The sequence below is a fragment of the Rhodnius prolixus genome, unplaced genomic scaffold, assembly GCF_049639745.1.
Source record: "Rhodnius prolixus isolate KJV_2025 unplaced genomic scaffold, Rpr scaffold_11, whole genome shotgun sequence".
In the NCBI taxonomy this organism is placed as follows: domain Eukaryota; kingdom Metazoa; phylum Arthropoda; class Insecta; order Hemiptera; family Reduviidae; genus Rhodnius; species Rhodnius prolixus.
In genome coordinates this window covers 15,644,978-15,667,024 of record NW_027411625.1, presented here as the reverse complement: position 1 = coordinate 15,667,024, position 22,047 = coordinate 15,644,978, and the positions used below count along the sequence as shown (strand labels likewise).

At 33.7% G+C, this 22,047-nt stretch overlaps 1 protein-coding gene and 1 long non-coding RNA gene across 2 annotated transcripts in view; one reads left to right on the top strand and one right to left on the bottom strand.

Moving 5' to 3' along the window:
* The window catches only part of so (SIX homeobox 1 protein sine oculis), a 39,181-nt gene extending 21,624 nt beyond the window's left edge, over positions 1-17,557 (top strand). The window contains exons 2-3 of the mRNA XM_074138257.1: positions 12,101-12,254; positions 13,416-17,557. Coding sequence (XP_073994358.1) covers positions 12,101-12,254; positions 13,416-13,481 — 220 coding nt within the window. The 3' untranslated portion in view covers positions 13,482-17,557. The remainder of the gene's footprint in view (positions 1-12,100; positions 12,255-13,415) is intronic.
* Positions 1-22,017, bottom strand: part of LOC141459321 (uncharacterized) — a 97,783-nt gene extending 75,766 nt beyond the window's left edge. Inside the window, exons 1-2 of the long non-coding RNA XR_012461441.1 lie at positions 21,914-22,017; positions 2,106-2,310 (exon numbers count right to left, since the gene is read on the bottom strand). This is a non-coding gene — a long non-coding RNA (uncharacterized lncRNA). The remainder of the gene's footprint in view (positions 1-2,105; positions 2,311-21,913) is intronic.
* Between the last annotated feature and the right edge of the window lie 30 nt (positions 22,018-22,047).

The window sequence follows — 22,047 nt, the reverse complement described above, 5'->3', positions numbered from 1 at the left end:
ATGTAAAAAAAGAGTTTAATTCATAATAAGATAAAGAATATATAATAAATAATTCAATGTATTCAACAGAAATTATAATTTTTGCATTTGATATTTAATTTTTCTTATTCCAAACTTGTAGATTCTACCACTAGTGTTGACTAATTTGGTTGTCGTCTTGATTTTGTTAAAAAATTATTAAATGTTTGTTGGATTTTTACCGCTTTTTTTTTTAAATAGATTTTTGTTTAACAATTTATAGCAACAGCTACGGAACTTGTCACTTCGATTTTCGTCAGGATCATTACCTGAAAACATCTCCATTGTCTGTGAAATGAGTTGCATCGTTTCTGACATATGTCTCGTCGTTAGCTTTTTTCTTCTCTAAACCATATCGGGTGCTTCATTACTGAGCTCTTCATCTTGTGATACCAATAGCTCATTAATATCATCCTCCTCCATACCTTCAAAGTTTGCTTCTCAGCAAGTTCTTTACGAATAATTGGTACAGCACTAACGTCTTCTTTATCCCACGAACGCATTCTGGCCATATTTCATGCCATACTCCGTTCATACATGTTTTTTAAAATTTTCTTCCATGATAAGTTGATATTTTCGATAGCCATCGTAATGGTAGATACAGAATGGTAGATAAGAAAAGGCTTAAATCTATAACCAACTTTATATCCATGAAAAGTTATGACCGTCGCTATTTGGAAACAACCGAACTTTGCAGCGGTGGCTAATTTTCAAGCGTAAAAGGAAAAACTAAACAAAAACAAACTGAAGCGACGCAAATCGAAACGACGCAAATTGGAACGACGCAAATCGGGGTCTAGTATGCTAGGTTTTAAGGTACTGGTGATTAATTACAATTGTTTCCCGTTGTTATTAAATTTTCATGAAACATAAAAAATGTTTAAGAAAACGTTTTCTTCATTATTATAATCATTTTTTCATTGAGGTAATGTACAAATCCCAACGCTACCCAAAAACTTCACATTGCTACCCCAAAGATTAGCAAGTGAACTTAGAATAAAAATCCAAACCCACATTCAAGCAAGCTAAGATTCCAGCAGTGCGAACAAGTCGGACAGTAACCTTGAGCAGGTCAGCATGGTTGCTTAGCTTGCTATGCCGCTGATACGAATTCGGCATGCCTTATAAATACGTATTTTATTATTTGTTTAAGTGGTGGAAAAGGAGTTCAATTTGATGCTATTAGTTTCGTTTTCAAAAAAGCTTGTAACAGAATCTCTCATAATATTCAGTAAGTTTCAAGCAGTAGCGATAAAGGGCCCACTGGGTTTCTATCATGAGAGCAGACCGCAGGTGATAGAATGTAAATTGAAGAATCCTGACCGATGTGGATCATTAGCAGTGTCCTCCAAGTATCGTAATAACACCTCAGCGCGGTTTCTCAATTAAATGAACGACTGACTGGCTAACCTAGAGGGCTTTTAGCCTAAAGGTAATCATAAAACTTTCCTATGATTTTTATTGTTAAAAACAAAATTTAAAATCATTGACACAGGTGCAAATATAAAATGAGTTTTACTGGGTAGTATTTTGCAGGATTGTTAATCGTTATAATTTGTACGTGAATAATTATCAAAGTTGTAAAGTTATAATAAGTTGTGTAATGAAGTTGCGTGTAAAAAGGGTGGCAGATAATAGAAGGTTTTCTATAAATATCATTGCAGACAGGCCGGAGTATTTAATTTGATTGTATCTATGAAATTATGGACTGAGAGTTAGGTAATTTCAGGTGAAATGAGCAGAACCTTAGAAAAAGGAGATCGGGACAATTTTGAAATGGTTCAGGTAGACTTTCACTGGTTGATTTAGATGCCCTGACCGAAGTTATAGAGTAGGCAATAGAGCAAAATTACCCATGAACTTTCAGCTGTACTAAGGCTGACCTTTTGCCTAAAGCGGCACTTCCACTCATACATTTCTTATCGTAATTTAAATAATTAATTTTTACTAGCTAGAACGTATCTACGCAGCTTTGACTCAGAAATACTAGATTTCAATGAACCGAAAAGAAATACGCTCCAACAGTTTTAATGGTCCCTTCATTGAAATTAACTTAGCAATAAATTCAAGAACTTGACGGTACTAACGCTGCCGGATGGAAATTCTTTCGTGTCCGTCTTCTGAATGGAGCCACGATCGGTAGATTTCTGAGGATTATGCGTCTATTGTTGCACTGTCCAAGTTGACAAACTGAAGTAATGCTATTCAGTGCTGAATGAGGTGTTCACGGTCAAACCAGCCGAATGACATGATCTTCAAGAGCTTTTCCAATCCAATTGCTTACCTGCATACCTGGAACATGAAATGAACCAGGCAAAAGAGATAGTATTATCACATACAAAAAGAAATTTTGAAATAAAATAACAAGATATACTTAGATACATTAGCCGTTGGCTCAAATAATCAATTGAAGAGAACTATTCATTTTTTATGGTGAATGGTTATCCAAGGAAGAGACATTGTTGCAAATTTCAGTCATATTTTAACTCCAACCTAAGGTTTTGGTCATCTTCAGGACTGTGAAAAATATTTATTTTACCCCTACAAACGCAGCTTTTATCCAATCTACAGTTCTGAATTAAATGCTCTACGAATTTTAACATTGACATGCACACGATAGGCTAAGAATTGTCTGATCGTCCAGCTCAAGCAAGGAAACTCTAGTCTGGAAGACTAGCCTTTGAAAAGAAAAATGATCACAATGCTCAAACTCGTCATTTTGAACATATGTTATAATTCTTAAAAACGGTGTTTATTTTCGCTTATTGAAAGAGCTAGTACGTTACTTCTGGTCTTGCTTGTTTGCTTGCCGTATAAGTGTGTATATTTTTGTTTTTATCAGCTTTGGTTCAAGTTTAAGTCAATTAGGCAATGAAACTCATTCGTGAAGAATTATTTGTTCATTATATGTCTTTAATTGAAAACTGAAGAAGGAAGTATGATTTGATGGAATCTTCGCCTTTTAGATGTGACATTTAGTTGTGAAGAAAACGTAAGAGTTAAAAATATGATGTGAAGAAAAAGTGGAAATGAAATCTAGAAGATCAATAGCTAATCTTTCTGTAATAAGCTTCATTGATTTGTGAACATTTTTATTAAGATGTGTCCGAGAGTTGAAAGACGTACGAGCATCTAAAAACAGACAATCCAATGGGTGGGAGCCTGCGGTTCAGCACCACATAAAAGAAGGATGTCGATTACATCTGCCGTAAAAGATTTGACCAGTGTTTTCTGGAATGCAAAAAAGATTCCCCTTCATTGATAACTTGCAAAAACCAAGACTATAACGGGGTGGGGGTCCTAAGTTGGTCTTCTGAGGAAAATAGATGAAAATATCCTTGAAGAAAAGCCTTAATTGCAAACAAAAATTCATATATCATTTTTTTAGAAAGCTGCATCTGCCTAAGAAGCTTTCCTATTGCCAAAATCTGAAAAAATTTGGGCAGTAAAACGCTTTAAGACCACTAAAGAGGTGATAAATGCACACCTTCCAAGAATCGCCTTTCAAGGTTGAATCTATTAATCGCAAAAAGTCTGGAAAAATTATAGCAAACTTTTTTCCTAAAACTCTACCAATCGTTCACAGCCTGGTGTAGAAATTTCCCCCTTGCTTTGCAGTAAGAGCTGCTGAAGATCAGCTTAACCACGCTACACTGCTGCCTGGTTCAGTATCAGAGAATCTCAAAAGAAATATTCCCAGTAAAATACCACTTTGAAGAGATAGTTATTATGTTTTCTATCAGTAAAGGTGTAGTGAAAGAAGTTAATCGCTGAGTTAAAGAATTATTACAAAGAGGAGTACAGAAATTTAGCCAGGTGTGTATTGAGTGAAGACGGTAATTTAACATTTTCAGAACGGATAGTGCAGCGCGCAGTTTGTTTGTGGTAACCCGATATGTGTATCTTGTTCTCATTTCAAGCCGGCCGCTACATACCCCTGTCCGCTGCTGAAGCGCCCTTGTGTTCGCCACACAATATGGCTCCAAACTCTATAAATAGCTGGGTAAATAACTACTAACTCCTGCGAACACCCACACGACGTGCGCTTATTCTCAAGGTTATGTACTTTCTTCCAGTTTGGAATTTTTAATTAGTTGGCTTCAGTGTAGATTCATTTTGAGGAAGCGCTACTCTCACTTGAGCCCAGCTTCCTTTTTCATAATCATTTCCATAAAAAGAATTTCTAACAAAAGTAGCTTATACAAGAGTCACAAAACAAACCGAAGTCACCGACCTCCCCTGAAACTTAAAGACTTACATTTTTATCAATGTATACCAAGAGTATACATTTCAATATTTATAGGTGTTTCTCAAAATGAAAAACCGTTCCTGCTTTCACATAATCCTTTTATTATTATGTAAAATGGTTTTAACTGCTAATAGACTATACTTTTATCGACTGAACATTTTTAATGTGGTAAACTTTGACTTTTTTGCAGGTAGCTAGTAGTATTTTTGAACATGTTACTGATTTAGAAAGACCGATGCATAGTCGAAATGCCATTGTGTACAAATAACACGAAGTTTACTTACATATTACAAAATAGATTAACTCCGGTGCTTCAACCTACTTTGCTGTGCAAGGAAGCATACGTGGGAGTCACGCAGGTTAAGATCTACTATCCTTCTAGGTTGGAAAAGGCAGCAAACATATTATATGTTCACAAAATTATTATTTTTACTATGCACTGTTAGGGTCCAGAGCATTTATAATGCAGGTTGTGCAGAGTTATTATGTAAGTTAATTACTAAATTTGAAGCACGTCGGTTGACTGGAACTAAACTTGAATTTTGAAAGTTTTCCAGTTTTTAGCGATTTGTTTGCAAATCAATGATCTAGCTTTGTGTTGATTGTAGATTCATTCATTGTGTAGATTGCAGTTTATGAAGTCTGTTTCTTTATTTGACACATTTTTTATGCGTGATTGTTAGAGAGGGGTAAATTTAAGCCCTACTCCAAAGTATCGCTTAGGTAGATTGTATGGTTTCAACATAGTATGTAATTCAGAAGCATGTTCAGCGAGGAGATGGTCAACGGAGTGTATAGCTGACGGAATTTATATAAATATACTGTACAGGCTTGCGTTTACAGATTATTTCTAATTAATGAATTTAATTTTTAAGTAAATAAATCAACAGTTTTAAAAAATTCGTTAGTTCTCCAATGGTCTAAATTTGTACGACATATTTAGTTAGTGAAAACATAGTGACATTGGTAGTTGGGACGTTAAACCTCGCCTGAATAAAAAGGAAAAAAAAAGATTACTTTACTTTTTAGTAAAAACAAATAACGTTTACACTAGTGTATAATAATAAAAATGAAACTAATGCATAGGTTACTGTGAGGCGCCACGGTAGCCGAGCGGTTAGAGGCGAGGCCCGCAAAGCTATGAAGTATTGTGGTACTGGGTTCGATTCTCAATCTAGGCCTTGGATTTTATTTCATGATTAATATGAGAATTTAATTGTCAAGTATGCACGCTAGTCGTCTCCGTCCACGACACCTAATTTGGTAGTTGGACGTAAAGCCTGCCTTTAAAAATGGGTATTACTTTATACTTTTTATGTTACTACGAAAGACCGAAATTAGTGAATATCGACTTTCTTTGGTGGATATCAACACATACTAGATACGTCGTTGAAAGACCGAATATTTGGGTATATTCTTATACATTCAGACCATCACCAGTGTATGTCAACAGTCACAGATATGCTTTGGAGGAGGTCGAAAAAAGAAACCGATGTCGACAGAGAATCTTTTGTCTTGCCGTGATTGAGGGCACGTGGCATTTACAGGTATTTCTTATTCTCTAGGACGCTGTTGTTTGACAGTTTTATGCAAGGTTTCTTAAATTTTATTTTTTGATCAGATACCCTAATTTATATTGAGCGGATACTGCGTGATCTTTTTTTCTTCTTTTTTTTTGAAAAGTTACGCGCATTAATTGCAAGTACCCCATAGGGGGAAGTGGATTAGCCACTTCTTCAGGGTACTTGGCGTCCCTGCGGGTGTCCCAGCCTAATAATATGAACATGAGTAACACACACTGTAACATCCCAATACATTTACACAGTACACATAGGACATAGTGGTGGTATACCCAACTGCTAATCCTTGCTTCTACCCCTTCTTTGTCTCTTTTTCTTCTGTCCCTTTCCTAACCCCCTGGATCCCTACCCAAGCTGAGATGGGGACTCTTGCGGAGGCTGATTGCTTAAAGGGTAGCAAAACATATGTGCGGTAACGATCACCTTGGGGCACCGAGCGAAATCCCATTTTAATGTAGCCTTCCTGTGGTAGTGTGGGTCTGCCGCAAGTGACCGTTGATCCCCCCACCTCACGATGGAAATAACGACTGCCAGGAAATGCCCTCAGAGGGGTCCTATCTCCGCTTCTGTGGTGCATGTTCGCAGACGACATACTTGAGATGCTAGACCTTCGTGAGTTTTCGGTCCTAGGCCCTTAAAACCTGGGAATCGCCAAGGATTCAGTTCGTGTGGCTCCCAGAGACTGGATCAGGAGAGAGCATGAAAAGAACTGGGTGATGTGTCCTGGGGTCAAACACAATAAGAGTATGATGCTGTGGTTGTGTAAACTAAGAACAAAAGAGACTCTATGCTTGGGCAGAAATCAGATTGCTCTGATCACGGGGCATGGTAGGTTCAGGAAGCATCGGTACAAGATGGGGCTTATTAACTCGGATCCGTTGTGCAGATTGTTTCAGGAAGAGGAGGAAACGGCCTCTCACTTTTTGTTATTGAGAGTGAATGATTGCGCAATGAAACCTTTAGATCTTTGAGACCAAAGGAGATAGTGGCACATAAAGAACTTGTAGGGAAAGTCCTCAACTTCTTTAGTAGGAGGGGAGGTTTCGTCTGCTAGATCCATAGAAGGAAGGCACAATAAGCCTCTGTTGGCTGCGGTGCCGATGGGCATAGGTCCCGCTCCGTAATCTGAATTGCGAATAAACAAGAAGACAATTGTTTTCATTTTTCTCTAAAAATAGAGAAATACTTTCTGAAGTGATTTCTGTTAGTATCATTAATATCATTAATATCTTTGATATTATTATTTTTCTTTCTTATTTAAAGGTACTTTTCGTATTAAGTTCAACAGTTTATTTACATGTGCTGTTACTTAAGCTTTCTCCTATTTTGACGTATATCAAAATATGTTTTAATAATAAAGAATGATTAAAAAACGTAAATAAAATCTTTTTATTCAACCGTTACTATCAGCGCATGGTGATGAAAGTCAGAAATAAGGAGCTTTTGCAAATATTTCGTACATACACCAAGCGACTTTGTGAATCTCAACATTCACCAAGTGAATTTTGACATTCTCCAATTTCGGTCTTTTGTGGTAACATATACGAGTACACTAATATGTTCATGAACGAACTATTTCATGTACATTTAAGTATTATTGATTGTAAGATTAATAAATCTGCCATTTTCAAGGCTTTATTTAAATATAAAAATCATGATTCCTATTTAAACGGAGTATTGAGATACTTGGCTTCCTTTGTAAAACGGCGGGTTAAGATGTTTAATAAAGGAAACAATAGAATAGAAGTGAATTTACGTATTAGAGCCTAACCTAACTAAACCGACCCTCAACCCAAAAACTCTACATGGAATTTTTTTTTTTCTTTCCAACTGTTACGATCAATACCAATAATTCTTGGTGGCTAGACTTTAAATATAATTTTAGACAAATGTGAAAAGACATTCATTTTTTTTCGGAACTTTGTCACAAGTTGTCATGGTTTTTTTTTAAGTATCACTTCAAAAAAAGACATAAATTAAAACTGTCCGGAGGACAGTTGTATAAGGATTGATCATCAAAAAGAGCACGAAAAAGCGTAACGTTGAAAAACACCCAAATTTGACAATTTTTATCTCTTTTTCTATAAAAGATAAAATTCCCAAATTTTCTTTAAAATATAGGGCAAACCCTCCTTAATGACTGAATTTTTTTCGCAACAACATGGATGAAATAGATTTCGAGAAATAAGTTGCCGAATATGAGCAAAAACGGCATTTACAGAAATTGTTGTTGTTGTTGCTACCTTTTTTGTAAACTGCGTAGCGCCTAAACGCTTAAACCGATTTTCAGAAGTGAGGTGTCATTCGATTCGGAATTTTATGTAGGTTCGCCTTTTGGAGGTCTCGACGCTGTATATCAAATGGGGGAGGATTAGCTCCATGTATATAAGGCCCTCTTCAACATTATTATTACTAATTACTCTGTAAATCTTGGCCCGATTTTAATAAAAATTGGTAGGATGAAAGGGTTAGGATTCCTCTACATAACATTAAAGCGACGATCTGCTCTTACACCTGTTAAGGGGAAGTACAGCAATCGTTTCAAATTATCGACGCGTGAACCGATTTTCATGAATGAAATGTCATTCGAATCAAAATTTTGTACAGATTTGTACTTTAAAAGTATCGACACTGTCACTTAAGAAGAAGAGTTTGCCCCACTTAAGTAAGGCCCGCATTAATAATAAATATCTACGATCAATTTTGATAAATTTTGGCAGGAAGAAGTTGTCCGAGTTTTACAGCGTGATATTAAGGTGACATCCTACTCTTACAGCTACTAAAGGGAAGTATTACAATCGGGCATATTTGAAGTTTAGTTTCTCTTTGCCTTTTAGGGAGAAGTATTGTAAACGCATTATAATTTTTTTTACTCCTCTTAAAAGGAAGTACAGAAATAGCAGTTTTGATACCTTCCAATTTTAATCGAAACGTTTACCGAAGAAAACTATTGTTGTGGATTCTTTGGGGACCGCAAATCTAAGCATTCATTTAAAAGATCTCTTCAGTGGTAGTTAGGGTTCCAACTTAATACCATATCAGGTTATAATGAAACTATTGCTTATTAGAAATGTTAAGAAAATCTGTAAAGCAAAAAGGGAAATCTATCCAAAAGGTACAAAAATCTCTTTAACAAAAACTTACAGTTTAAAATGTTAAGTATAAGGGTGGATTAAACGACATAGGTACACAAATTAGCAAGTACCCATCATTTCATTAATATGTACTGCATTTATATCATTGAAGTCATTTTATTGCATTAATTTTCATTAACATTTTTTAGAATTTATTAGATAACACAGACCCTTATCCTTGCCATTTTCATCTACAAAATATTTGTTCAAGTAACGTACCATTTAACTTAGATTAACTGTAATAACTATTAATCTGTAATAATCAAACTATTAATCACAGGTAGAAAAGAAAAACGTTATATGTTTATTTTATTTATTTAGTTTTTAAATAAAAATCGTCGGTTTAAGTTCGATTAAAGTGACTGATACATTATGTAATAATCAAACGTTAAAAATAATAGGTAATCATTAATCTGGGTTAATATTAAACAAAATAGATTTATTCAACTACATTCTTAATCTAGGTGTTCCCACAATCTTATATGTATATATGGAATATAAAATAGTTAAGATATGCACATTTTTAGGACAGTTAATTATTAAAGTATTTTACTGCATGTACTCAATTAAAGGGTCTTCATTAACTTACAACTGAGAAGTAAATAATTTACATGTCATTAACTGTGTGTTATTTGTGCTCTCAAATACTCCTGTAAGACGAATTGAAGATTCGAATTTTGCTCTAACTTCTTGGTTCAAATTTAAATAGTAATAATTGTATACAATTTCGTAAAAATCTATCGAGCAGAAAACGAGTTATTTAGGGTTAAAGTTTGCTTTCGTTTTACAAACTGAAACATTTTAAATTCAAATATCTAGTAAACTACTCGATAGATTTTGTTTGTATTTCACCTGTATATGGAGACAACTTTAGTATATGATTGTATATAATTTCGTAAAAATCTATCGAGCAGAAAACGAGATATTTAGGGTTAAAATTTGCTTTCGTTTCACAAACTGAAAATTTTATATTCAAATATCTTATAAACTACTCGATAGATTTTGTTTGTATCTCACCTGTATATAGAGCCAAATTTATTACATAATTGTATAAAATTTCGTAAAACTCTATCAAACAGAAAACGAGATATTTAGGGTTAAAGTTTGCTTTCGTTTTACAAACTGAAACATTTTAAATTCATATATCTAGTAAACTACTCGATAATGTTGTTTATATTTTACCTGTATATGGAGACAACTTTAGTATATAATTGTATATAATTTCGTAAAAATCCATCGAGAAGAAAACGAGATATTTAGGGTTAAAGTTTGCTTTCGTTTCACAAACTGAAAACTTTATATTCAAATATCTTGTAAACTACTCGATAGATTTTGTTTGTATTTCACCTGTATATAGAAACAAATTTAGTACATAATTGTATAAAATTTCGTACAACTCTATCAAACAGAAAACGAGATATTTAGGGTTAAAGTTTGCTTTCGTTTTACAAACTGAAACATTTTAAATTCATATATCTAGTAAACTACTCGATAGATGTTGTTTATATTTTACCTGTATATGGAGACAATTTTAGTACATAATTGTATATAATTTCGTAAAAATCTATCGAGCAGAAAACGAGATACTTAGGGTTAAAGTTTGCTTTCGTTTCACAAACTGAAAATTTTATATATAAATATCTTGTAAACTCCTCGATAGATTTTGTTTGTATTTCACCTGTATATGGAGACAACTTTAGTATATGATTGTATATAATTTCGTAAAAATCTATCGAGCAGAATACGAGATATTTAGGGTTAAAGTTTGCTTTCGTTTCACAAACTGAAAATTTTATATTCAAATATCTTGTAAACTACTCGATAGATTTTGTTTGTATTTCACCTGTATATAGAAACAAATTTAGTACATAATTGTATAAAATTTCGTACAACTCTATCAAACAGAAAACGAGATATTTAGGGTTAAAGTTTGCTTTCGTTTCACAAACTGAAAATTTTATATATAAATATCTTGTAAACTCCTCGATAGATTTTGTTTGTATTTCACCTGTATATGGAGACAACTTTAGTATATGATTGTATATAATTTCGTAAAAATCTATCGAGCAGAATACGAGATATTTAGGGTTAAAGTTTGCTTTCGTTTCACAAACTGAAAATTTTATATTCAAATATCTTGTAAACTACTCGATAGATTTTGTTTGTATTTCACCTGTATATAGAAACAAATTTAGTACATAATTGTATAAAATTTCGTACAACTCTATCAAACAGAAAACGAGATATTTAGGGTTAAAGTTTGCTTTCGTTTTACAAACTGAAACATTTTAAATTCAAATGTCTAGTAAACTACTCGATAGATGTTGTTTATATTTTACCTGTATATGGAGACAGCTTTAGTATAAAATTGTAACACCTAGATGATGAATGTTGTTGAAAAAATCTGTATTGTTTAATATTAACTTAGATTAATTATTACCTATTATTTTTAACGTTTGATTATTACATAAAGTAATACGTTTTTCTTTTCAACCTGTGATTAATAGTTTGATTATTACAGATTAATAGATATTACAGTTTATCTAAGTTAAATGGAGCGTTTCTTGAACAAATATTTTGTAGATGAAAATGGCCAGCATTAGGGTGTGTGACATCTAATAAATTCTGAAAAATGTTAATGAAAATTAATGCAGTAAAATGACTTAAATGATATCAATGCAGTAACATATTAATGAAATGATTGGTACTTGCTGATTTGTGTACCTATTGTTGTTTAATCAACCCTTATACTTAACATTTTAAACTAAGTTTTTGTTAAAGAGATTAACTATAAAACTCCAACACATAACTAAATGCTTATTAAAGTCCCAGTTACGACTTTCTTAGAATTGCTGCGTCACTTATTTAACTTTAACCTAAAAGTCAATGAATCAATAACTTTAAATATTCGTTTGTTCTCTAATTGTCGCATTGTACTTCTTGAGGTTTCGCTTTTAGAGGTAGCCTACAATACTTCCTTTCAGCGTTATACTTTTTTGCTGCCTTCTTTTTTGGCTTTGAGAGAAAGGCTTATCACCTATTGGACTTATTAGTCCCCTTTTGTTTCTCCTTTTGATTCGCCTGAGGATAAAATAATATTTACTTCTTGTCCATTTTAGAGGAGCAGGTGGAGCCAGTCCTACACAAGGTGTCGGCAGCAATAGCAAGGTCCTGGTGGCTGGGACCTCAACCTCGGCCCTGGACTCCAGCTCCTGCGAATCGCTGGACACACCCGATCTACCGCATAAGAATTCTACATCGCAAATGCAACATGTTAGTAAAAATTAATGAATCAAATCCTATATTTTTGTTGTACAAATATAATTATAAAATTAGATTCGTAGTTGGTACTCCCAACACTCTCGTTGATCAAGAACGCTGACCCAATACTAACAGCGTCTTATCATAAACCGTGTAACTATCCATGATATTTTAACTAAACCGAACTCAGGATTATGGTCATCGTGCAAATAATTTTGCGTCTTCTTTGTTAAAATAAATCCAATTAGGTCTTTCCCCTTTATCAACCTTATACTTATTGTAAGCGCACGAAGTGCCTTCACCCAGATGCAGAAAATAGGGAATTTTAACCCTGAACTGCGAGATTTTTACTTTTAAATTCGTGGAGTCAATGGAGAAGTACAGGAAATTTTAGAGAGGTTTAGTCTCTAGTGTCCTTAGTTCGTAAGCCTCACCACCTCGTCAAGGTTAGACCCATGTGGGGGTCAAGGCAGGACCTTAAAGAGGGCAAAAATAAGAACACCAAAGAGACAAAACCCAACACTGACGCAGAGAAAACACTGAAGATGAATATTGATGAATATTTAAAATATACAGGAAAGCGGTTATTGTTCCTTCTTATCACTATAGCAGACGACTGAACACACATTATTGCTGGTTTATAAGGTTCTGGTGTTAAGATTATTCAATTTAACTCTAGTATAGAAAAATTCTCTAAAAAAATTCTCAGAAAAGCTGACCTAAAGGTAAACCTATCAAGCACGCTCTATATTAAGGCTGAAAAAATAGAACTTTCCACCTCTCTATTAGGGAATTTGAGTCAGTTGTTTCAACACCTGAGGTTTAGCTTGGTCTCACAGCACACGGAGGTCACATTACTTTCTATTTGCATCTTGTTTTTCTTTTTCATTGGTTTATTCAAAGACATAAAATTAAATCAAAATTTAGGCACTATTGTCTTTTTTAGATCTCTTTTTTTAAAAAAGTTATATCGGCCAAAACAGTCTAAAGACAAAAAAAATGTTTATTCAGTTTTACTAACATGAAAATATTAAAACATTTGATGATTGTCCTTCTCTTGTCCAAGCCCTGCAATTTTTGTCCTAATGTATTGCTCAATTTAATTTATTCTCCTTTTATTTTGCTATAATATATTATTTCCTTTTCATTAAATTCTATTATTTTATGTTACAGAACAATTATGGAGGTCAGAGTTTAGGTTCGAGCGACTCATTACTGCATCATTACCACTCGTTGTGACAGTGGGCCCACAATCCAGCCCATTAAATTATATTATGGTCTCAACAAATTAAAAAATAAATTTTTACAATTCTAATGTATATATAGTCAAATTGAAATTAAAAAGTTATTAAATTAAAATCGCTGTACATAATGTTTTAAAAAAACGCAATGAATTGTAATAATTCGTTCTTGTTAGCACTATAGGCGAATCTTTTTGTAATTTTATTTCTTAATTACTGACTTGACAAGCAACTAATGGTTAGCTCTGATCAGATTATTATTTAAAAATGCTTAAATAGCTTTTTTACTTACACTCACTGAATATGAAAAAATACATTTAGCTCATAATCTACACAATTTGTTAATATTCTGTGATAGGCAGAGTGTTTCCCTTCACTTACAAGAATAAGAGAAAATAAAACAAAACCCTAGTCATTATCAGCATGAAAATGTTTAGGGATTTTTCAGTCAACTCAATAACCTAGTCAGAGAAAATAAAGTCATTTTCTGGGTAACGGGGTATGTCAGGTGAAAAGAAATGAGACGGCCTAGGAAGCAAGACAAGGCGCCAAATCCCTTCATGAATAGGGTCCGCTAAGCTATGTTCTGAACCAACTTCCCAGAACTGAGGCAGGTAAAGATTTCTCTAGAACTGGAACCAGAAAAGATTTGAGGCGTGCCTCGGTGTGTGTGAAAATAGGTTTCGCAAGCTGTCGGTGTTTTAATTAGCACTGCCACTCGCTGTACCCCTGAAGAAACTGGCCTGTAATGTATAGACTGCAGATTCTTGGGGCAGGTGGAGAGATTTCAATACACCTCCTGAATTGCGGAGCCGTCGGTTTAAAGAAGTTAAGATGCCTGGGTTTTCACCTCAGTATTCTACGGAATACACTCTCCTAGAATCCTCCCAGATTTTTATATTTCTCAGATATTTCAAATTGTAGGGAGTCATGAAAAGAAAGCAATCTCATTTGGCATCAGTAAAAGAAAACAATAGATCTACAAAGGCCCCAGTGCAGAAAAAAAAGAAATTACATTATTTACCCACCAAAATATCACTTTTATTTGAAACTTTTTCACAGTAAATTGTTTTTTGAAGGGTTCTCGAAGAAGTGTAGTATTATGTTTTTTTCTATCCTCCCCTTCTACCCTTCTGAACAAAGTACAGTTCCGCCCGCCCAAATGTGTTAATGCATTACTGGCATTCAAGGTTTGGGAAAAACGGTTATGCGGAAAGAGTAACTTTACTAAATAGTTCCTTAAACTTGGTATACTTTTTATCGACCACTATGACTCTCTTTCTTTAAACTTTCCCCCACCCCAAATAATGTTTTTACGGGGTTTGGGTTGTGAAGAATCTGGACATTGAGAATCTGATTTTAAAGTTCTTGATTTCCACTCAACAATCCAGTTACATGATCTTTATTTAAAACTGAAAAGGAACCATCTATTCTCAAAACCCGTCCATACTTATCTAAAGGAATTAAATTTTTTGTTAAGCAATATTTACAGTAGAAAAAACATTTTATTCCTGGTAAATTCAACCATCTAAATTAAACGAACAAAACATTTGGCAAAGTGAATATGACTTTCAAGAAAATTCATCAATTAAAACCATTAATTAAGGTACATCATGTATGAGTTATACCCCAGATTTATTAGATTTTAGTTTTTTTTTCTCTTTGGGTAGCCAAATACCTTGGTTGACAAGTCAGTTAATAAAGCCTTCCTTCAACTTGCAATACTTAGTAGGTAGTTAAATCACGTTCTCTGATTAAGATAAAATTCTCTTCATATATTTTTATTTATATTCTCTCTCAAGTTTATATAAAGTGAAGGCTTGTGACATAATTTTATATTATATGTATATTTTTTATTTAAATTTGTTCATAAATTTGTATCTAGGGTAAAAACAAAACAAAAAAGTGTGAATGTATATTGTAGCTTCGATTGCGTTGTAAATATGATAAAAATAAAATAATGGCGAATTTGAAAATAAATAATAATACAAAATCAGACATCTCACTTTTACACAGTAACTAGATAATATTAAATATTTACTTGGGTGTAAAGCAAGTTTTTCCCCATACATTTAAAAAATTGTTTGCTTACTCAGAAAAAAAGGAATAATTTTCTTTAACCTGAACTCATCTGTGAGCAATTTCATTATGTATCACTAATTTAATTATAAGGTCACAATGTGATTTATTTATTTTTTTTAAATTTCTTAAGCGTTTAAAACACCGCATTCTTTGAAAATTTTATGCTGAATTGAATCCTATTATTATACAATAAATTTGAGGCGAGCTTATTGATAAAGTTTATAACTTTCTTTTGACTACTGCCGTAGAATGTATTGTTCCGGAATATACTATATTATACCACCGCCTGTAAATTGAACTAAAATCGCTTTAAATTATGTTTTCCCAATACTTTTTTATGTTGCGAGAAGGTGATCCTAAATAAACTGAAGAAGACGTGGGTATGCCTATACGTGTTTTGCTTTGATTTAACTTGCTGCTATTCAAGTCACTGAACAGCTAGCTAATAACTTCAAAAGAACTATATAATATGGAATCAGGTATCATAGCAAAAAAATCAAATAAATAAATAACGCATCTATTTATTTAGATTTATTGCAAATTCTCCAAGAATGATCCCTTCTCAGAAACAAGTATGTTCTAGCTTTTGTTCATCAAATTTATTTATTATTGTGAAGTGTACGGCAAATATATAAGTTTGCACTGAATTGTACTCTTGAAATGGTACAACAGATCGAAATGGGGTAGAATGGATGCAATATTACTCGCCTCTCATCTTAGTCAGAGATACTGCCCATCGCATTAGATCGCTTGGGCCACGACTTTACTATCACATCTCTTACTATTCGAATTATCGCGAACTGCCTTAGCGTAAACGGTACAGATTGCAGTAAATATAACCAGAAGTACTTTTCTAGACAGACCAGCTTAAAAAAAATAATAAATTAATTTAAATTTAATTCCTCAAATTAGGGAACTTGCCCTATTTGTTTAGAGACAATTGTACTCAAATTTATACCAGGAAACAATGTATTAAAGCAAAAACCTTCAAACAAGCCACATTCATCTCCTGTATGAGTAATTTTTTGGTCAGGTAAAATGGGAGCCATGAAGCAGAAGAAGTGGGAATCAGAGGGCTTTACATCTGAGAAGAAAACTGAATTAAAAAGAAACTAATAAAGGGAAAAAAATGAAAGTCGGATTTAATTGCACAACTATGAGGGACTAACTCAAAATGAACGGCGCTCTCCTAGTTCCCCAGCTCCCACAGCATCTCACCATTTATTTTTTAATCTTTCTCCTCGTGAGAAGATTTGTTAGCCCCTAATTTATTGTTTCTTCTTGACCAACATATTCCATTAGAAGTAAATGCACAGCCGAAGTTAAAAAAAAAAAAAACAAAAAAAAAAAACAAAAAAAAAAAAACGCGTTGGTCCGAGCATTTTTCCGGGCTTTCTAAACTTTGTGCTGTAGACCTGGGCATCCTCCTGCATAAACAGAGCCTTCATACTCCACTTCATTATTTTCGTATGTTAAGTTTTTAATGTTTTAGCCTTTAATAAAATAGTAATGCAAAATTACAAGAATTTCTATATTTAACTCGATATTTTAATCACACCTACATACATTTATAAGCTGATACAAACATTAACCTAAAGTGAAAGAGATGGTTACTGAGTAACTTTTGGTAAAATAAACGCATGAGGTTTGTTGACCTTGGTTGTAAAATAAAAAAATAAAGTATACTTTCAATTTATTGATGGAGTTACCAAAAAGGTTTGTTTAAACCATTCCTGTGTGAAAAAATTAAAAATATTATCAAAACACCTGTACAGAATAAAACAAAAAACAAAAAAATGTAAGTAAATAAAGAAATTGAGTAAGTTAGTGTTGTTCAGCGAAATAAGAGATTTTTTATTTTATGTATATTTTTTTTTTCTTGTTTTGTTAATAATCACATATTCTGTACTAGTGTAAATATCAGGTAATTTATCTGGACAATTATAAGTTACGGGGTGTATAAAATAAAACTGATAATTTTTCAATACCAAATCAAGTTTTTATTACCTTTAATGAATTTTATTTATTTATTTTTAATAATAAAGTTAAACATTCAGATAGTACTGCTTGCTGATCCATTTCTTGAAAATGGAATAAAAAATGCACTGCTTCAACTTCGGGGAAGTGATTAAATTTTAAGTGTTAGTCGATTGGAACTAAGTGTGGACTGTATAATAGGTTTAAAAAAGTTCAATGTCATCAGGTTCTTCAATTTTTTTCTTCTTTATTTGCTGGAACAAAACTTTTCTTTTTTATTTTTTAATTTTAACTTTAAGCGATTTCTCTTTCTGCCGGATTATTCCATATTAAAAGTAAAAGTAAAGGGCGTAGTATGAAGGGAACCGATTCATCGAGTTGTATGTTAAGAGACAGTTGTTGTTCGGATAACATTTCCATTTTTAGAAACTTATGGTACTGTAAATACTTGTTTTTATCATTCAACTGTACTGAAAACTTTAATTCAACCTGGCAGCTTCCCATAAAGCCACTACAGTATTAATGAAAGCCTTCTTGCTTCTTTCTTTTTATTCTTAAGGTCGATACATCACTATTACATTTTTGGATTCAAATTAGGGCAGTAAGCCACCAAGGACATGTTTCTGCATTTTTGTTCCACATACAGCAGACGTTGCTTTCCAATTTTTCAATTAGTAAAGTAAAATTACTGATATTTTGTTATGTAAGAAAACTGACTTGTTTTCTGGAAATTCTCAATCGAGGAAAATTTCTTTTATTTATGTTTCTAACTCTGATTAATCAGATGTAGGCCTTGAAAACTGTCTCTAATTCCATAATTTAGCCACCTGTGTGCGTTCATTAGTGACACTGATATTAGATTAGATTAGATTCAACTAGGGCGGGCTCAAGGTCTACGCCACTGCGACCCCTTTGGTTCTATTATGGCTCCCCCACTCTAAAGCTCGCCCACCAGTCCCGTCCTTTTGATCAGACTCTTAATTCTGGTGAGCGACTCTTGGGTGAAGTTCACAGGCCTTGGTTTTTCCTCCCCGAGAAGTAACATCCTTAGCCACATGACCCCTCACACTGACACAACACGTGCAGTGCCGTTTCCTCCTCTTCCTGACAGAACCTACAAAGGCTATCATCTGCCAGGCCCATGCGATGCATGTGTTTTCTGAGCCTGCAGTGGCCAGTTAGTAGTCCGACAATTATTCTTATAGCCCCGTGGCCTTGACGGATTAATTCTGCAGTCAGCCTCGGCGAATAGCCTCTAATGAACAATGAACTCCTTCGCCTGCCTCTGCCCAGTGGTGGCAAGCCACCACTCTTGAAACCTTCTCTGCACCCATAGTTTAATGGCCGCAGACTTAACACACTTCGAAACCCCAAAACAGGGCTCCGGGCCAACGAAGTGTTCCGCAGAACCTTCCCAGGCCAATAAATCTGTCACTTCGTTTCCCTTATGTCCTGAATGACCAGGTACCCACACCAGAAAGACCTTATTTTGGTCACTAATTTCCTTCAGGGCAGCCAGACAGTTCCAAACCAGCCTTGAATTGACCTGGTAGGAACTAATAGCTCGTAGAGCAGCCTAACTGTCTGAGAAAATTACAACCTTAGAATTAATAATTCCTCGTCCAACAATCTCGGCAGCACAGAACCTAATTGCAGCTAGCTCAGCCTAAAAAACTGTAACTAGTTTTCCTAGGCTAACCGAAAAGCTACATTTCGGCTTCATCCCGTACACTCCCGTTCCCACACCCTCCTCTGTCTTGGAGCCATCCGTGTACCACATCGAATCCCCCACAACTGGGGGTCCACACCTCCAAGCCTCCCGGTCACAAATACAGGACTCTGATATTACTCTGAAGGGTTCTACTTGAGAGATGTATGATCCGTGTAAAGTAATCCACTCTAGGAGTTATAATCAATTAACTGCAGTGACAGAGATTGGGTTTCTATCTAACGGGAATATACTAACAAATTTTTATATGAACAATTACTTTTTAAAAAAATGAATTATAGTTTTATAAATTGTAATATGTATTTTTATATTATAATCTAGTTAATTTTAATAATTTTTAATTGTAAGTTGTGTGTTTTACCTAACAAAAAATCATGTTCAATTGGTTTCGGGAAAAAAGAAAAAAAAAACTATAGAATTAAATCAAATTCTCTATTTATTTTATATTCTGCTGAGAGGCTAAGTATTTCTATTATTATATTGGCGAGAAGACAAAATTAAAAAACAATTAACAATATTGGTAATTAAAAAACTGGAGAAGTCAATAAAAACTCACAACACATGTGAAGGAACAAAAGAAAAATGCTTAAAAAATGAAAACAATTGAAAACTGAAAATAGATAGTAGAATACCAGGAATACCAGGTAGGGAACGGATTAGCTCAGTGGTTAGCGTATACTGGAATCCGACGCGGAGATCCCGGTTTCGAATCTTTGCTGGCCCCTTAGCTTTCCTGTTCGTAGGAGCTTCATACAGCTCACTTTCCGGTTGCAGACAATGTTGTCTGTCCTAAGACCGGCAGTGCACTGGAAATAGCACCGGGTGCTAAAAACCTTAGAAACTGACGCGCCTCAATAAAAAAAAAAAGTCATACTTATTTAACAGGCCAAAAACTGCCTAATGTGCATTTTTATGCTATCTATCGGCAAATTTAAAAACTAGAATTTAGTTTTAAAGACGCCACGTTTTATAGACAAACACTTTTTTTAATAAAATTATTTATGTAGTTCGGGCGCCACGGTAGCCGAGTGGTTAGAGGCGAGACCTGCGAAGCTAACGTGCATTGTGGAAATGGGTTAGATTCCCGGTCTTAGGCCTTGGATTTTATTTAATGGTTAATAAAAGAAATTTACAGTAAGTTTGCTAGTCGCCTCCGTCGACGATTCCTAATTGGTAGTTGGACGTTAAGCCCCGCCTGATTTATGTAGTTTATTCTCTTTCTCTTATTTTTTTTATTTTAAAAATTTATTGGCATAAAAAAAGTGGTCTGATTAATAGCAAACATTGTTAACATTGAAAGCACTACCCTTCTCTTCGTGGGACAAAAAAAGTAACAATAAGGCAAATATCACAACACACTCTCAGAAACACTTTAGCTCAAAAATGAAAAATCTTAGGTAGTTTAAGCTTTATATTTCGTTCACTTTTTAGTAAGTTGCGAAATATTTAGTTGGGATATCTTTTTATTATTTCAACTAAATGGAAATATCATCAATGTACCTGATATGGGCTGTTGGAGCTAGTGTGATGACGCTGGTGACCTGGTTTTCCAATTGTTTAAAACTATTATCAGTTTAATAATTATGGAATACTTGATTAGTTATCATGGTTTGTGGTAACAAAGATAAGGGCAAATCTCTTTTAGAATCTTTTTTTTAAGGTTTTTTCAAACTTTTACACAATACAAACTTGCCCGAACTCACTGGCCAGTGATGGACCCTATACTATCCTCCTGTGGCTCTAAAATTAATTCTGTTAAGGAAGTATTTCAATGAAAGTAACAGAACTAAGTAAATATGAAATTTAAAGAAAATCGTAAAGATATTTTCGAGAAAATCTCATGAAAGGAAAACATGAATTTAATTAATAGTAAGTGGTCGTTTTCTTTTAACGCGGTATTTTAGTATCCAATTTAACTCGTATTAATAATATATAAGAGGTAGGACAGCGAGTTAATAATAATAATAATAATAAATAAGAGGAGGAGGATAATAATAATATATAAGATAAGTAATTTATAAGAAGGAATAAAACATAAGAGGTGGGACTAATATGTAGGAATTTATTATACAGGGTGTACTCGGAGAAGTGGACGAAACTTTGGGAGGTGATTCTGGACATCTTTTGCAACAAAAAAATCTATATAAACTATGGCTCGATTCTGCTCCGTTTTATAGATATTTTTAATTTTATGTTTTTTTCAAGGTATTACTACTTTTTAGCAAAAGTTGTCTGTATTTCTCAAACTGTTATAGCTAAAACGATTTCAATAAGCTCATTAGAAAGAAGGTTAAATTTCCTTTTAAATAAGCTAATTAATATTTCAAAATAAAATATAAAGTGTTTCACTTTGTGGCCCAAACTTAAGAAATAGCAAGTTTCTAATTTTTTCCAAAAACTTTGACTTCATTTTTCTCAAATATATTATATAGGTTTATAACCTACACTCCTCATGAAAAATATCTACATACAAACACCTTTCGAAAGTCATACCATGAATAGTGGTTATTTTAAAAATTGTTGCAGAAAATTCTTATTAATTGCAAAAAATAGGGGTCAAAACATAATTAAACTGTTACATTCACGTCTCTAATTGGCGGTATTCTTACTCACAAAAACGTCTCAAAACCTCTTTATCTTACCTTATCACCTGGAAGGATTTTCCTGAAAACAAAGTATTTTATTGGGGGAGCCTCTTTGGCTTTGATTAAAGTTCATGCGTAATTTTCTTGTGTAACATTGCATTGATTCGTTTTGCAGATCCATTAACTTAATA